Source organism: Hypomesus transpacificus, chromosome 4 (genome assembly GCF_021917145.1).
Source record: "Hypomesus transpacificus isolate Combined female chromosome 4, fHypTra1, whole genome shotgun sequence".
NCBI lineage: Eukaryota > Metazoa > Chordata > Actinopteri > Osmeriformes > Osmeridae > Hypomesus > Hypomesus transpacificus.
Genome location: NC_061063.1, coordinates 5997444 through 6014943, shown reverse-complemented (window position 1 = coordinate 6014943; position 17500 = coordinate 5997444). Strand labels below are relative to the sequence as shown.

The following is a 17500-nucleotide window of genomic DNA, read 5'->3' as shown; positions in this document are numbered from 1 at the left end:
ATTTTTTTCTTTGATGTGACTTGGGTCGTGTTGTTAAACTCAGCTTGGACACTTTCAAGTACAAGAACAGAAACCTTTCCTGCCAAGTTGGCCCGTGTTAATACTGATCCACCCCCTCCCTTTGAAAAGAGGTGTTGATAGCTTTTCAAACGAAAAAAACCCATGCCTGTGTCAGAGCAGTGGCACGCTGCTCGTCCCTTCAACACCAACTGAACAGACATTCTGCATATCCACAGCAGCAGCTTGACTAAGACCCACTTCCCGCTGGTTGGGCTGTTTTCCTATATTTTACACTCCATTTGCTTTCAAAGTGCCTCTCTCTCTTTCACTCTATTTCTCTCCCTCTCTGTCCTCTCTGTCCTCTGTCCCCCCCCCTTCTCCCCCATCCGCCGGCCAGGTGGCATGGTGGGAGAACGGCGTGATGAGATGGCGCTACACCCCCACCTCTCGCTACGGCGCCTTCCTCAAGCCGCTGGATGACGCCCAGCATCTCCATGTGGTCACTCTGGAGGAGCGACCCTTCGTCATCGTGGAGCCCGCCGACCCCGGCACCGGCTCCTGCATTCGCGACTCTGTTCCCTGTCGCCTGCCCCTCAACACCAGGTAAAGACGTGACCTATGACATATGCTCTGGTGATACTGGACGGAAATCCACTGCATACATGTTTTAAACATGTTGTTACGTGACATGACACTTTTCCACTTTTCTTTTGTTGTTGTTTTCTTTATATGCAGTCCTTCTTTTCTCTCCTCCTTTGTGACTCTCGCTCAGTGTCAGTGTGTGCCTTGTGTGTCATGTTTCTCCTCCTGATGTTCTCTCCATCTGTCTCTCTCTCTCTCTATTTCTCTTGATTCTCTTTCTCTCTGTCTCTCTTCACTGTGTCTTCCTCTCTTCACTGTCTCTCTCTATTTCTCTTTACTCTCACTCTCCACTCTTCCTTTCTCTCTCTTTCTCTCCACTATCCTTTTCTCCCTTCACTCTCTCTCCACTCTCTTTTTCGCTCTCTTTCTCTCTTTTCACTGTCTTGCTCTCTCTTTCTCAGTCTCTCTCTCTCTCTTTCTCTCTCTCTTTCTCTCTCTCTGTCTGTCTCTGTACCGTGACTCCCTCTCTGTCTTGTCTCTGATAAGATGTCTGCTGGCCCAGGCCTGGGCATGCACGATAATGCCCCCCACTTTCATCCATTTCTATTGGCTGAGCCAAGATCTCGGCCCCTGTTAATCAGACTGCTGTGAACAGTAAGAACAAGAAGGCTTACCTGTCAGTTAAGGGGTTATCGTCACTGAGTCAGAGGCATTGGCGTTTTCACCCAGTGAAACAAAAACTGTCCCTTCTAAGTGTAGCTTATGACAAAGTATTAGGGCTTTATGTGTAAGATAGCCCTGGGTCAAACCCTGCTGGAAAATACGGTCAAGCTCTTATATGGAGCCAGTAGAAACAACTCTAGGTGATACATTTTAAGTATAAATTGAAACGCAACATATTAGGTGATATTATTATGTAGTTTAAAGCAAACAAATTGAAATTTATTTCCCAAACTCCGCTAGTGGCTGCCAGTACTTTTATCGCTGGCATTTCTGTGATTTAGTTTTATCTGCCCCAAGTCTGGTGTGAAAAGGCCTTTTCGTTAGGCAGCCACTGTACAAGTACTCAAACTCAGTACCATCATTTCCAGTGGCTTCTCCTCTCCCCCGTGTGTTCTTTAGACAACTGGAGAAATCGAGAAATTGCCTCTAAATATGAATTAATTTAATGCAGTGTTTTTCCATTGTGGTTTGCCCTGACGTCCTGCTCCTCTCTTCTCAAACTGAGCCTGCAGACTACTCCAGTATTGATCTACACATACACAGCTCTCTAATAATTCATTCACTGCTTGCCCATCTGTGTAGCCTCTGTTTCTCTTCCTCCTCTGCCTCCTGTTTCCACCACCCTTTTCTCCCTCCCTCCCTCCCTCCCTCCCTCCCTCCCTCCCTCCCTCCCTCCCTCCCTCCCTCCCTCCCTCCCTCCCTCCCTCCTTTTTACCCTCCTATCTCTCTCTTTTTTCTCCATCCTTACCACCCTCCCCCCCTTCCCTTGTCTCTCTCCCTCCTTCTATCTCTTCTCCATCTTCTTCTCTCCCTCCTCCCTCTCTTACCCTTTGTCTCTCTCATCAGTGCGGTAGCAGAGGGTATTTCCCCTATGAAGAATTGCTGCAAAGGATTTTGCATTGACGTCCTCAAGCGATTGGCCAAAATCGTGAGCTTCAGCTATGACCTCTATCTGGTGACCAATGGCAGACACGGGAAGAACATTGATGGGGAGTGGAACGGCATGGTCGGGGAGGTCAGCGTCTCATCTGTTCTCATTCAATCTCCTCCTTTTTCCCCTTCCTTTTCTTTTTTTCAGCAGCATTTTACATTTACATTAACTATATAACTTATATAACTACATACCAATTCTTATAGTAACAACAGTGTAGTTACAGAAAAAGTTACAGTTTGTTACGGTTTAGCAGTATTTATTATTACAGTCATTACGGCTCAAAAAATGTAATTACATAGCAATGTTATCTTATACCTATGATGTACTTTGTATCAGTATTGCTATGTAGTAACATGGTAGTTAATACAACCTGAGGGGGGGGAGGGGAAGGGAGGGAAGGGCCAACCCCCAACTCCCCATCCTTTTCACAGTCAACCCAAGCCCCAGCCTCCTCTGGGGCTTGGGTTCTCTTCCACAATCTGCTCCCCTTTTCTCCTGTCGATGTGAGACAGCCGTAGTGTAACTGCCCAGCCTGCTTGCTTGCCTGCTTGCGTTTCTCCCTGCCTCCCTGACAGCCTTCCTGCTTGCTCGCCTTTGCTGCCTGCTTGGCTGTGAACATCAAACGGCGCCCTGTGTCTCTCTGTCCCTAACTGCAGTTCCCCTCCCGTCCACCAGGTGGTGTCCAGCCGGGCTGACATGGCCATTGGCTCCCTTACCATCAACGAGGAGCGCTCGTCCGTCGTAGAGTTCTCAGTGCCATTCGTGGAGACCGGCATCAGCGTCATGGTTGCACGAAGCAATGGCACGGTGTCACCATCCGCTTTCCTTGGTGAGATCATGAATAACGGTGCGTGTCCACTACAGCGACGCGATGCGAGCGACGCGCTGCTTTCCATTGATTTTCAATGTAGCCGGCGTGGTGCATTGTGGGTAGCGACGCAACGCGATTCGAGTTGAGATTTCCTCAACTTTATGAGAATGAGGAGCGATTTTCGCAAGCGATGGCCAATCGTCTTGTTATTGTGTTTCTTGCAAAGTAGCAACCGTTGGTCATGGTAAACATTTCTAGTTTTCACAGTTTCAAGATGGAGGACAAACTGATCGTCTGTGTGGCTATCATACCCAGCCCTGTTTGATACGTCTCAGTATTCGTACAGATATGTTAACAAAAAATGAGGCATGGTGCAGGGTTGCCAATGTTGTTGGTGCTCCGGGTGGGGTTTTTGTACTTTTAAATTCTCGTCTCGTAACAAAACGTAACTGTGCTAGCTAGCTAGCCCCGTCGACGCTACAGTATACGACTCGTTACCCTGAGCGCCCGGTGGCATACTGTAACATTTAATCCTTCACTCGGATTAAAATACAGCAAAAAAAAGCCGGAAGTAAACATCTTAACACACTAACACACTAACAGACTAACAGACTAACATAACATCATGCTACGTCTAGCCAGCGTATCGGATTTTTGCATGTGTGTAAAAGTTCTATTATGGTCGATATTGCGAGTACGTAAACCCAAATTTGCACACTTTGCCATGACGTTACACAAACTACAACAGTGACTTTAGAGAACTACAACTCTGGATTAATCTGTGTGACACGCCCCCGAGCGTGGTGCACTGTGGGAAGGCAAGTGATTCGCGTCGCTGTAGTGGACACGCACCGTGAGGCTTATACATGACTTATAAAGGGCTTATAAAGGGGTTATGGATGGCTGAGATGTGAATCTTACCATCACATTGCTCCATATGGCAACTTTCCTTTTCCTCATGCAGACAAAAGTAATTTGGTGTCATTTCTCTACTCATTCTCCTGACTTGCTACAGATTCATGAACTCAAAAAGTCTGCTCTTGGTATTCAAATGAGACCTCAAACTGAAGGGAACCCATCTAAAATCACCAGCTCCAACCTGGCCCTCACCCCCGTTTAAGATGACACTTCTAAAATTCCAAATAGTCTTAGAATAATTCCCTTCTTTTGCCAAGCAAAGAAAGTGAGACTCCGTAGGAAGATGGGAGCCAGGCGGATTTACTAATCCGTTGCTCATCGATGGGCAGTTGAAGATCAGCTGATCCCAGATAACGCGTGTAAAATGGCCACCCATCTGATATGACTCACCAGAGCCCAGGAATCTGTCCATAGAGTGCTGCTGAGAAAGAGGATGCAGCTAACATGCTAACAGGCATACTGGGACAGCATATCCATAAACATGCACGTAGGCTGGCGTGTGCACCCCCCCCCCTCCCTTCACATACACATGTGTGTATGTGTATCTGTATGTGTGCTTATGTGTGTGTGTGTGTGTGTGCTTATGTGTATCTGTATGTGTGCTTATGTGTGTGTGTGTGTGTGTGTGCTTATGTGTATCTGTATGTGTGCTTATGTGTGTGTGTGTGTGTGTGCTTATGTGTATCTGTATGTGTGCTTATGTGTGTGTGTGTGTGTGCTTATGTGTATCTGTATGTGTGCTTATGTGTGTGTGTGTGTGTGTGTGTGCTTATGTGTATCTGTATGTGTGCTTATGTGTGTGTGTGCTTGTGTGTGTATGTGTGTGATGTATGTCTTTGTGAGTTTCATCATTTAGGAGACACAGACACTTATTGACCATGTAGCTGAACTGTGATTCCCCTCCTATGACCGCATGGCCTCTTAATGATCCTGTAGTGACTGCTGTTCATACTCTCCTGTATGTTCAGCTGCAGATGCTAGGCTTTGGTTCTGCATTCAGAGTTTCTGTCTAGCCAGTTTACAGTGTGGAAGCATGACAGATGCCGTGAGGGCAGAGGGTTATTCTAACACAGCCCATACATCGTCAAACTAGCGCAAACAAATCCTGTGTCTGTACAGTAAACAGAGAGATGAGAGGGATGGTTGGATGTGGGTGATGAGGAGCTTCGTGGAGGTGTTGATGAGAACACCTGTGGATTCCGTCTCCTCTTCCTCCCATGACACCGATGGAGACGCCTGATTAGAAAATCAATGCTGCTGGCGAAACGCCATCTCTCTCTATTTCTTTCTCGCTCCCTCTTTCTCGCTCTCTCTCTCTCTCTCTCTCTCTCTCTCTCTCTCTCTCTCGCGCTCGCTTGCTCTGCTGAGGTGTGTAATCCTCTCTTGTGTACTGTCTCTCTCTCTCTCTCTCTCGCACTTTTTGTCTTTCATTATCTCCGTCTTGCTCCTACTTTTTCTCGTTTTCTCTCTCCCCCTTCTTTTCTTTATCTCTCTCCATATGCCTCACTCTACCGCTCCTCTCTCTCTCTCTCATTACCACAGTGCCATTGTGCCCCTCTCTCTCCCTTCTCCCCACGTCTCGTTCGGCCTCTTCTACCTCCTCTCACAGGCTTTGTCTAATGCCTCCAACCTGTTTCTTCCCGTCTCTCTTCCTCCCCTTTCCTCCCCTTTCCTCCCGCCCCCCTCCCCCTCCTGGTTGTATACAGAGCCCTACAGCCCAGCGGTCTGGGTGATGATGTTCGTCATGTGCCTGTCGGTGGTCGCCGTCACCGTCTTCGTCTTTGAGTTTTTCAGCCCCGTGGGCTACAACCGCAGTCTCCAGAATGCCAAGAGTGAGACAGGCCCAGCGGCCCCTTCGTACCCTCTGATTGCCGGCTTCTCGTTTGTGCTTTGTCTGTCTGAGTCGGAGTGTGTGAAGTAATTGGTGCGTTTGATGTTGGAGCGGGCGAGGGTGCTTGAGGAGTGAGCTGTGCACGTGGCGAGGATGAGACGTGAGGCTGGAGGAGACGTGAGGCTGGATGAGACGTGAGGCTGGAGGAGACGTGAGGCTGGAGGAGACGTGAGGCTGGAGGAGACGTGAGGCTGGATGAGACATGAGGCTGGAGGAGACGTGAGGCTGGATGAGACGTGAGGCTGGATGAGACGTGAGGCTGGATGAGGCGTGAGGCTGGATGAGACGTGAGGCTGGAGGAGACGTGAGGCTGGATGAGACGTGAGGCTGGATGAGACGTGAGGCTGGATGAGGTGTGAGGCTGGATGAGACGTGAGGCTGGATGAGACGTGAGGCTGGATGAGGCGTGAGGCTGGATGAGACGTGAGGCTGGATGAGACGTGAGGCTGGAGGAGACATGAGGCTGGATCAGACGTGAGGCTGGATGAGACGTGAGGCTGGATGAGGCGTGAGGCTGGATGAAACGTGAGGCTGGATGAGACGTGAGGCTGGATGAGACGTGAGGTTGGATGAGACGTGAGGCTGGAGGAGATGTGAGGCTGGATGAGACGTGAGGCTGGATGAGGCGTGAGGCTGGATGAGACGTGAGGCTGGATGAGACGTGAGGCTGGAGGAGACATGAGGCTGGATGCACTCGTCTTCTGTGTGGAGGTGTTCCTTCCTTGCTAAATCCTTTTGTATCACGCATCGTCGCTCTCTTTCTCTTTCCCTTTTCCCTCTGCCCTCCATCTCTCTCTCTTTCTCTCTCTCCCTTCCTTTCCCCTCCCCTCTTCCTCTCCTTCGCTCTCTTTCCCTCTCTTCCTTTCCCTTTATCTCTCCCTCCCTCTCATTTCCATCCAGAGACCGGAGGTTCTAAGTTCACCATTGGAAAGTCCATCTGGCTGCTGTGGGCCTTGGTCTTCAACAACTCGGTTCCTGTGGAGAACCCTCGAGGAACCACCAGTAAGATCATGGTGCTGGTGTGGGCCTTCTTCGCTGTCATCTTCCTGGCCTCCTACACTGCCAACCTGGCTGCCTTCATGATCCAGGAGGAGTACATAGACACTGTGTCTGGACTCTCCGACAAGAAGGTAATGCAAGTGTGTGGGCATATGTAGTGTACAGCATTTGCTAACTATACTATGCAATATCTACTGTCATTAAAAGTAAATGTACTGGAATATACCGTAGATAGTGCTGTCTAATACAGTAACAACAATGTATTTATTCTTGTCTCCTTGTCTCCTTGTCTCCTTGTCTCCTTGACTCCTTGTCTCCTTGCCTCCAGTTCCAGCAGCCTACAGAGCAGTACCCTCCCCTGCGCTTCGGCACCGTGCCCAATGGGAGCACGGAGGAGAACATCCGCTCCAACTATCCCAACATGCACCAGTTCATGATCCGCAACAACCAGAAGGGAGTGGAGGAAGCCATTGACAACCTCAAGACAGGGTAAGCAGCTCTGTGTGTGTGTGAGCGTGTGTGTACATGCGTGTGTATGTGAAGGTAACAGCACGTGTCTAAATGAACTGCTTTGTTAGTTCATTCTATTGACAGGCTCGAGGCACGATCAGTGTGGCTGTGTCGCTCCGCTCCACCTCCTCTGCTGTCTGTCCTCCCTCCCCACTCTCCCTGAGTACTTGCTGTGGACGTAACAGTCCAGGAACGTTCTTACACATTCTAGAAATGTAAACGGACCAGTTCTTTGGGTAGATGTCTGACCCAGATGCTCCCAGTGGCTCCTTCTCTGCATGTGAAGTGGTTCTGAGAGGAAGGTTCTCTTTCATACTTGTTCCGCTTCTTCTTCCTCCTCCTCATCATCATCCTCGTTCTCTATCGAAGCTGGTTATTTAACATAACGCGTACACACACACACCACACACTCGCACACACACGTTCTTTAAGAGTAACTAACAATTACTGCATGTATCTCAGGTGGGGAGCGAGCATAATGTAACAGGGAGAAACCTCTCTTTAATAATGGATGTTAGTAGCAACTGCACTGCAGAGGAATCACAGTCAGCTCTGCACACGGCTGCTGTCTGCACAGTCCTCCTGTCCAGAGGCTCTGTCCTGAGTGTGTGTGTGTGTGTGTCGGTGTCTGTGTGTGTGCCTGTGTGTGTGTCTGGCTGGGTGCTCGTCTGTGCGTGTGTGTGGGTGCCTGTGTGTGTGTGCACGTCTGTGAGTCCTCTTCATGTGTTTACTGTGCTCAACATACATGCTGTACATGTTCACACCCAAAATACATTCACTTATCATGTTTGAAGCACGTGGAGTCTGGGTCCAATGGTAATGTATGTAGAGGAACCTTCACACAGTTCATCACTGAAGTCAACGAGTAACGAATCCCGGCTTATTTCTCAGAGAGATCTGACGGCCCGTGTTATTAAAACCTCATATGATGCCCGCTCCCCCCCCCTTTTCCTCTCCGGTCCCCTCCCCTCACCTCCCCTTCCTCTTCTCTTCTCTCCTCTCCTCAGTAAACTGGACGCGTTCATCTATGACGCGGCCGTGCTGAATTACATGGCCAGGAAGGACGAGGGCTGTAAGGTGATGACCATTGGCTCCGGCATGGTGTTTGCCACCACGGGGTACGGCATCGCTCTGCACAAGAACTCCCGCTGGAAACGCCCTCTCGACCTGGCACTGCTACAGCTGGTGGGAGACGGTGAGGGAGGGAGACTGACGCAGACGCACGCATACAGACACATACTTGCGGACACGTACATACTCACACACCTACACACGCACACATGTTGTATACGGAGGTTCAGTTAGAGGGCAGTGGCCCCCAGGGCATGCTGGAATGAAGAGTGTTTGTAAGTGGACTCCATCTCCCAGCATCCTCCTCATCACAGCTGCTGGGGGTGACAGGCTCCCAGGTAGGATGGTGCAGCAGCCTGGGTTCCTCCATTAGTGTGGCTATGAATGGCTGGTGTTAAACACCCCATCTCATATCCTGCATCCACTCTCGTAACAGGGGCTTTTATGGAATGACCAGTGAAAGCATGGCAGGTGTTGGATTTATTACAGGGGGATACACACACACACGCACCCGCACAAACACACAGATATACCCTCCTTTGATCCGTCTGTTGAGGAGACTGCAGATTTAGTCACAGTATCTGAGTGTGATAAGAGAACACCCACCCGCTACACCTCCACCCTGCACCCCCCCCCCTCCCCCCGCTATCACACCCTAATGGAACAACTGATACACCTGTTACTCGTACTGGTCCTTTACTGCCTCTCTGTCAGATTTGCCTTTCCTTCCATCTCTCCTTCTGCCTTGGCTGTCTCTCCTTCCGCATCTATAGGTTATGTGCATCAGTAGTTATTTAACTGAGAAAACAGAGAGAGAGAGAGATAGAGAGGGGGGGGGAGGGAAGGGATGCGGTTCGTCTGTCTTTGTGAAGAACTCAAAGACTCTTCGGGAGGCGGCGTGGTGAAAGAGAGAGGAGGAGGGAAGGAGAGAGAGTGAGATGGAGGTGCTCATTGAAAAATGATGAATGAGATCATGCCGTGATGCCACGGTTCTTGAACATGCAAATAGGAGCCATTGTCGAAAGACAACTGGTTGCTGACGTGGGGAAGTTGGTGAACAGTCAGAGAGAGAACGGAGAGTGATTAATATTCATACACGTTCTTGGAGAAGATGTATACATTTGGTTAAAGATTCCTTTACTTAAACAGAAACTACATTTTAGTCAACATAGCTTGAATTTTTCCATTTCTAATGTGTCTATGCGTGGCTTTCCACTTTCCAACACAGGCAATTAACCCTGGGTTAATGTAGCGTAATGTTCCACTCTTGCAGTTTTGAGGAGTAGGGGTGTTCACAGTTCATGTCTGCCTATCTGTCTATATACAGTTGAGAAAATATGAGAGAATTTACTTTGTGTGTGTGTGTGTTTGTGTGCATGTCTGTGTATGTTTGTGTATGTGTGTGGCAGTATCAGACAGATGTAACTGTCATCTGTGGACACAATGCAGTGCTCTCCTCCCTGATGAGAACTCCTCTGCTCTTGTGGGCTTCTCCTGTCATCCCTTTCCCCCGATCACTTCTTCCCTCCTTCACCTCCCCCTCTACCTCCTCGTTTGATGAAGGCTCTAATGGCGAGAGCCAGAGAAGCGTCGGTGTCTGCTGGCTTTCATCTCCAAAATACTGATGGGTACCCCCCACTGGGGCTGAGACACACAGGACATCAGGTCATTTTAGACCTCCATCAAAGATGTCTCTCTGTTCCTGTCACTGTTCCTTCCTCTATCAATCTGTCTGTCTCTCTCTCTCTCACACACACACACCTTTCGGAGATTCGGTTCCTCACACATCCCACCTCGCTCTATTTCCCTGGTGCCTCTTTCTCTATCGCGACTTCTTTCTTGCCATAATACAAAAGACACCTCTCTTCACTTACTCCTATCACTTTCAACTTTTCCCTTCCCTCCTTCCCCCTCTCCCTCCCTCCTTCCTTCCTTCCTTCCTTCCGTCCGTCCTTCCGTCCGTCCTTCCTTCCTTCCTTCCTTCCTTCCTTCCTTCCTTCCTTCCTTCCTTCCTTCCTTCCTTCCTTCCTTCCTTCCTTCCTACCTTCCTTCCTTCCCTCCCTCCCTCCCTCCCTCCCTCCCTCCCTCCCTCCCTCCCTCCCTCCCTCCCTCCCTCCCTCCCTCGCTACCACAGGGATGAAACACCTTCTGTCCTGTCACCAGGTTTGATAATCCTAGCTTTTATTTCCCTCTCCCTCTTTCCCTCTTCCCCTCTCTTTTTCCTTGTCTACCCTCTACTGACTCCCTCTCTCCCCCTCTCCACATTCCCTCTCCGCTTTATTCATCTCCCTGTCCACCCCGTATCGTGCTCCCCCAACGTCGACTGTCGACTGTCCCCCTTTCATCCTGCTCCTTCTCTCCTCCTCCTCCTCCCACTCTCCCGTTCTTTGTGTCGCAGACGAGATTGACATGCTGGAGCGCCTGTGGCTGTCAGGTATCTGTCACAACGACAAGATCGAGGTGATGAGCTCTAAGCTGGACATCGACAACATGGCGGGGGTCTTCTACATGTTGCTGGTGGCCATGGGCCTCAGCCTGCTGGTGTTCGCCTGGGAGCACCTGGTCTACTGGAAGCTACGCCACTGCCTGGCCCAGTCCGGCGGGATGGACTTCCTCCTCGCAATCAGCAGGGTAGGTTCCGGGGGCGTGGCGGGGCGGGGTGATGGGTGGGGGGAGGGGTGGTCAGAGGGCGGGGATTGATGAATAGTGGAAGGAGGGTGGAAGGAGGGAAGGAGGGGGGCTTGAGGGGTTGGAGAGAAGTGGGGATGGGGGGGGGGGGAGTGGGTGAGTGGGTGTTGAGGGGGAACGCCATTTAGACAACACCGCCCCCAATGAGCCCCATGTCCAGAGCCTACCCCCCTCCCTCGCTGAACTAGTGTCTGTGGTCAGCGGACACATCATTGACCTGTCCGCTTTCAATTTCACAGACGGTGCTCAGCTGATTCATACACACACCGTCAGGACATTACTCCGCCCTGTTCCCCCCATCACCCCCGCTCTTCTCCCACCCCGTTCGACCACCCCCCTTCCCCCTAATGGAGATTTAGTGACAGTGCTGTCCGCTCATTTCTCATTAAGACGAACGGCCTGTGATAAATTGCTCCCGTATCTACGGCGATAAAGATGCTGTGATTTACATGGGACTCCGTCCGGAGCGCTTCCACGGCGTAATGGTGACACGTCGAGTTTGAAAAGGTCGTAAACACGGCGAGCGTTAGAACTGACGTTCGGCCCTGGGCTCGGCGGCGTCAGTGTTAGGCCCTCAGCTGTCTCGTTTCTGAGAGGGGAGGTGCTCACATAGCCAGGGAAAGGGAGAGCGGAATAATGAGGGGGAGAGCCAGAGGGAGGGACAGACCAGAGCCTCGGGGAAGGGTGATTCTCAGTTGTGAAGCTGGAGGGGAGGACACAGACAGGTTATCTGTCTTTGAAACGGTTCTGAATACTGCTCTGCGGTGGAATCGCTAAGTAGTGTCTGCACACTGCAGTGTGCGAGGGCATTTAAAATACTTTGAGCAGAACCTTGAGTGCTTTAATGAGATATAGGCTAAGTGTAGCTCGAAATATCAGCCATGCTCACAGTTGGCGGTAAGACTATTAACGACCAGACTGGGAGACCTGTCACTGACTTACAACGCAAGCTTTTGGCAAAGGTGCTCGAGCAATCTTTTCCAACGGATGTAATGTAGCAAAGTGTCTTGTCTTCAAAGGAAGAGAGGGATATGTGGCTATATTGCCTGACTGGTCTCTTAAGCAACGCTCTCTCTCTATTTCTCTTTCATCTATTTATCTGCCATACTGTACCTTCTCTCTTCCTTCGTCTCTCCTCCTCCTCTCCTCCCCTTTCATCTCTTTCCTGTCTGACTACCATTTCTCGCTCTCTCTCTGTCTTTCTCTTTCTTTCCCCCCAATCTTTTTCCTCTCTCAATTGCTCCACTTTTCCTCTCCCTGTATCTCTCTCTCTCTCCCTCTCCCTCTCCAGGGTATGTACAGCTGCTGCAGGTTTGAGGACGAGACCTCCTCTGGGGGCATGAAGTCCACCCTCCCCCAGTACCACAGCGTGCCCTGCGCCATGCCCCCCCCGCCCCCGCCATACATCATCTCCTCCGCCGTCACCAACACAACCATCGCCATGGTTCAGCAGCAGCACCTGCAGCAGCAGCAGCAGCAGGCCTACACCAGCCTTCTCCCTGGATCTCCTCCCCACGCAGGGCATTCAGCCATGGCCTTGGGGCCCTCCAACAGCCCCTTACTGGAGGGCCCCATGCCCTGCTCCACCTTCCTACCCCGGCACGACCGCAGGCTGGCTGTGGTGGAGCGCTGGAACAGGCCCCCCAAGCCTGGTACGGAAAAGTCTATGGGCGGAGGTGGGGGGCACTCAGACCAGGGGCCTTACCCCCAGGGCATGCCCCCTCTTTGGGCTGGGGGTGCCAGCGGAGGTGGGGGCGGGGATGGAGGTCTGGATGAATATAAGCGCTACTACGGTCCCATCGACCCTGAGGGTCTGGGGGCCAACACTGACCCCCAGACCGGGGGGTCCCAGACCCCCAAGATGAACCCAAGGGGAAACAAGCCCCCTGGGATGCAAAGGCTGCCCCCAAAAGGCTTAGGTCCTCCTGGACACCTGCTTTCCAAACTCCCCCTAGCACTGCCCTCCTCCCCCCGCCGGCCCTCCTTCTGGCGGAGGGGCAGTCTCCCCAGGAGGAAGAGTTCCGGGGGGCCTCTATACGAGAACATCCTTCCCCTCGGAAGACGAGGCGGAGGGGGACGCTATGGATCCAGGGACGGGGGCAACAGACGAGGGCGCCGCCCTCCCCCTCTCCCCTTACCCGTCCCTGTCTCCTCCCCCGCACACACCCCGACCACCCCCACCACCCCCTCCCGCCTGTACACCTCCTCATCCTCCTCCTCATCCTCCAGCTCGTCCTCCTCCTCGTCCTCCTCCTCCGACTCCCTCTCCCGCTCCAACTCCCCGTCTCCCTCCTCCTGCTCCAGCGCCACTTACTCCTCGTCTCAGAGTTTCCGGTACCGGCCCGGGGACCGGGGGCCGGGCGAAGACTTAGACTCGGACCAGCTCACAGAGGAGTCTAGCCTGCTGCTGGGACGCAGGAAGGGAGGACGACGCTCCCGCTCTCGCATGTCGTCGCGCTCGCTCCCCTGCAGCCCCCCGCCCCCTCCCGTCCCGCCGCGCAAGCCCCGCCTCCAGCGGGATTACATTAGGGAACGGGCGGGGAGCCAGCTGGCCCAGCTGCAGGAGTGGTGGGCCTCCTGGGGGGAGAGAGAGCGAGCGAGGGGAACCGAGAGGAGCCGGGGCGAGGGGAGGGAGGAGAAGAGGCACCACAAGGAGAGGGAGAGGGAGCGGAAGAGGAGGAAGAAGGGCCGGAAGCAGAAGAAGCGGGAGGAGAGGGAGCGAGAGAGGGAGCGCAAGCGGCGCAAAGGGAAGAAGAAGAGGAAAAAAGAGGACAAGGCGAGGAGGAGGGAGAAGGGGAGGAGGTCGGAGCAGGAGGAGGGGGACGGAGAGAAGGTCCAGGAGCTGAAGGCAATAACACAGGATTATTCCTCCTATCCCGGGATGAGGAGAGAGTCGTACAGGAAGAAGAGCGAGAGCTCCACCCGGAGCTGTGGCTGGGACGTCCCCCGGGAGGAGGACAAGGAGAGGGACGAGGGGGAGGACGGCAGAGGGAAGGAGCGTCACCATGGGAGACGTCCCAGTAAGAGCTACCACACCCCCAGTAAACCCCCCAGCTCTGTCAAGTTCTGGAGGGGAGGCAACCCGTCCTCCGACACACCTCCCTCCGCCTTCCTCCCCCTCCTTCCCCTCTCCTCCAAACGGAGGAAGAGTAAGGGCTCAGACAGGGAGGCGCTGGGGAGGGAGGTGGAGAAGCGCCCCCTCCTGGGCCGGATCGACCGAGGCGAGGTGCACTCCAAACAGGGCCTCTCTTTCCACGAGTGGGAGTCTGAAGAAGAAGTTGAGGATGACGAGTCGGAGGAGGAGAGGAGGAAGGCGGAGCGAGCCAAGAGGAGGGGAGTTAGGACAGCTTCGGAGTCTGAGCGCGAGCGGGAAAGGGATAAGGTTGTGGGCGTGTACTCGGACGAGGGATCCTCGGGCGAGTTCGGGAAGTTCGAGAGGTACTGGGAGGGGCATGAGGGGCGGGCAGTGGGGGGCATCGGAGGCGGGGGCTGGTTCTTTGGCACGTATCCTGCCAGAGAGAAGGCTGGCAGCGTCAATAGCAGAGATGACCTGTTTCTAGGGCGTGGCGAAGGGTGGGGGACAGGGGAGGGAGGCTGGGGGTCAGCCGGAGGGGGAGGCGAGGCAAGGGGAGAGTGGGCGTCGGGCTCACAGTGGCCCCCGCCCCCGTTGACCCCCCCTCCTCCCCGGAGGTACTGGTCGGTGGACAAGCTTCACGTCCAGGAAGAGAAGAAAGGCAAACGCAAGAGCAAGGACAAAGGGAGGGGCTACGCAGGCTGTTCCTGCCACTCCCCCTTACACCACCCCCACTCTCACTCCAAGTGGGCCCGGGTGACCTCCCGTAGCCAAGAGGAGCTCTATCAACACTGTCAGAGCTTCGGCAGCAGCAAGTCCAAGCGCCACGCCTCCAAACTGGACCGTGCACAGGACCAGGCCAAGTCGGGGAGCCAGACCAACCTCAGCATCCAGCGGACGCAGCGGGCCGACCGCTCCCACCAGCCCTCCCCTCCGCAGGCCCTCGTTTCATCCCTCCCGCCCTCGCTCCCCCCTGCCCTCCCTGCCCCGCCTTCCTCATCTTCCTCCCATCCCATCCACGTCCCTCCGCTGACTTCCTCCTCCTCCGTCTCCTCCCCCTCGGTGGTGTCCTCCACCCCAGGTGCCCCCCAGCCCCCCTCCTCCTCCATGTCCTCTGCCTCGGCCAAGCTCCAGTACCAGAGACTGCGCTCGGTGCCCCAGCCTCAGAGGTTCCAGTCACCCCACTTGCCACTAAAAGGCAAGAGCATGTGTTCGCGGAGAGGCTCGGCTCACTTTTCCAGTGTTGAGAGCGAAGTGTGATTTCAAGGGCCACGTGGGGACCTAGGGCTGAAAGCTAGACAATGCGTGTGTTCCACAGACTGCAGTTTCAACAAGCTAGCTAACTGTGAATTTGTGTTTTCTGAGTTGCTGAAGCTCTTAGAATTCTCGCACCTACCCCCAATATAATGTTTCCAGGGACTATTCATTTGTCTCAGAGTCCCTGAAAGACTTCAATCATGGGGACTGAAAGACTTCAAACATGGTGACTGAAAGACTCCAAACATGGTTTCTAAAAAACGTAAACACACAGTGTCTCCAAAAGACATTTATGGAGGCTGAAAGACTACAAATACTGTGGCTGAATGACTATCAAACATGTAGCCTATAGCTGAAAAGTTGTTCTTAAAGGGACTGGTCGTCTGTCACAGAGTCCTCTTTTATAGGGCTGTGTGTCTGGCTTTGACGTCCAGGTGTTTTCATTGTAAAACTCTCTTTGCTTCTGAGGGCTCAGGTACTCGTTAATGCAGCAGGCTACCCTACTGACAGCCCTGACACAGAAACATGGTCCTTAAACCACACATGACCCTCTTCTCCTCCTCCTAGTCCTCCTTTCGAAACATTTACCGTCTTGGCTTTCCTTTACTAACCTGTTTACATCTGAAGGAACTGTGAAATCGGAGGCAATTGTTGTGGTTTATGTGTATGATCAATACTTATCAATACTTTATGTATAGGGAGTTCAGTAGATGTTCTAGTCTTATATGTTTTAACTCTCAATACTTCACGTTAAGGGAGAGTGGAATATCGTCTCCGTTTTACATCATCCCCCTCTCACCTTTTCAACCTCAGATTTGATATTTTGTGTCTGTGTTTTACCGTGTTTGTGTTCTTGACAACAGGGTAAGTCGACCGTGACTGATCTTAATACAGGCTTACTGAAGCTGAGTGCCAAACCGAAGGAGCTTATGTCCATAGCTCACACTCACACAGGCACAGACAACACAACTGCACCACAGCCATCTTGCAGGCACTCACACACAGGACACATGCTTGCCATGAGCCTACATACCCCTCTTGAGCAATACATGATCTGCGGAACCACACACACATAAGTTCATGATTTTTATATATTTTTAAAGGTTGTTTTACTATTTGTGTTGTGATGTTATGAGACAAATGTATTGAGGATGATGACAAAGTAAGCACTGTGCTGTACTTATACTGGGCGGATATGACAGGTGTCCAACTACCTATGGCAGCCTCTCCCCAATAAGACTGAATGTAGCCTCTACCCAGAAATCTTTGCTGCAACTACGACGACACTTGAAAACAGGACGTAGCATTTGGGGAGGAGGGGGCAATTGTTTGTATTTGTTAGTGTGGGTGAGTGTGTGGGGGGGTGGGTGTCTGTAACTTTTGAGGTAAAATACTATGTGAAATTGAAATTGTGTTTGGAATTGTGACTCTTAACTTAATTCTCATGTTATTGGTGTGGGAATAGTAAAGTAGACCAATTCCAAGTTACTAAGTTTGAATAGAAAGCACTGGCTTTTATTCAAGTTCCATTTTTGTCATTCAGCATCGACAGCTAGTTTAATAATACCAGCACATCCAGTTTTCTCCAAGTAAACAGTTCATCATCCTGTTAGCATTAGCATAATAACATTGCTGTGGCAATGGTAAAAATGTGCATGTTGATTAGTTAGCAGCTAAGCTAACTAGCCAGTTAGCTACATCTTTCCATCCAGTCTGGCCAGCTCCTGTGACTGCTACTGAGCCATATTTCAGTTGAAGAAGAAGAAGAAAAAATATATATTTTACGTTTAACACAATGTTGTTGTGTAAAAGTTTGTCTGCATTTCTTTAAATATCTAGATATATAATATCACATATATATTTGTGGAGGTGGATAGCGTTAGCAGAATTGTTGTTTAGCATCTTTGATATTGGGAGACTTTATTTATCATTCCAGTTTCCATTTCGTTAGGATTTACTGTATAGCTGTGAGGAAAAACACGAAAGATACTCTCAAGCTGTCTCCCTTCGCTTCACCCACAGTTTAGAGCTTGGGTTTAGAAC

The 17500-nt window shown here is 51.7% G+C and overlaps 1 protein-coding gene across 1 annotated transcript in view; it reads left to right on the top strand.

Moving 5' to 3' along the window:
* The window catches only part of grin2da (glutamate receptor, ionotropic, N-methyl D-aspartate 2D, a), a 27059-nt gene extending 11599 nt beyond the window's left edge, over window positions 1–15460 (top strand). The window contains exons 5-13 of the mRNA XM_047019692.1: window positions 398–603; window positions 2152–2320; window positions 2915–3068; window positions 5675–5800; window positions 6760–6989; window positions 7187–7347; window positions 8376–8563; window positions 10838–11070; window positions 12419–15460. Coding sequence (XP_046875648.1) covers window positions 398–603; window positions 2152–2320; window positions 2915–3068; window positions 5675–5800; window positions 6760–6989; window positions 7187–7347; window positions 8376–8563; window positions 10838–11070; window positions 12419–15460 — 4509 coding nt within the window. The remainder of the gene's footprint in view (window positions 1–397; window positions 604–2151; window positions 2321–2914; window positions 3069–5674; window positions 5801–6759; window positions 6990–7186; window positions 7348–8375; window positions 8564–10837; window positions 11071–12418) is intronic.
* The last annotated feature ends 2040 nt before the right edge of the window (window positions 15461–17500 follow it).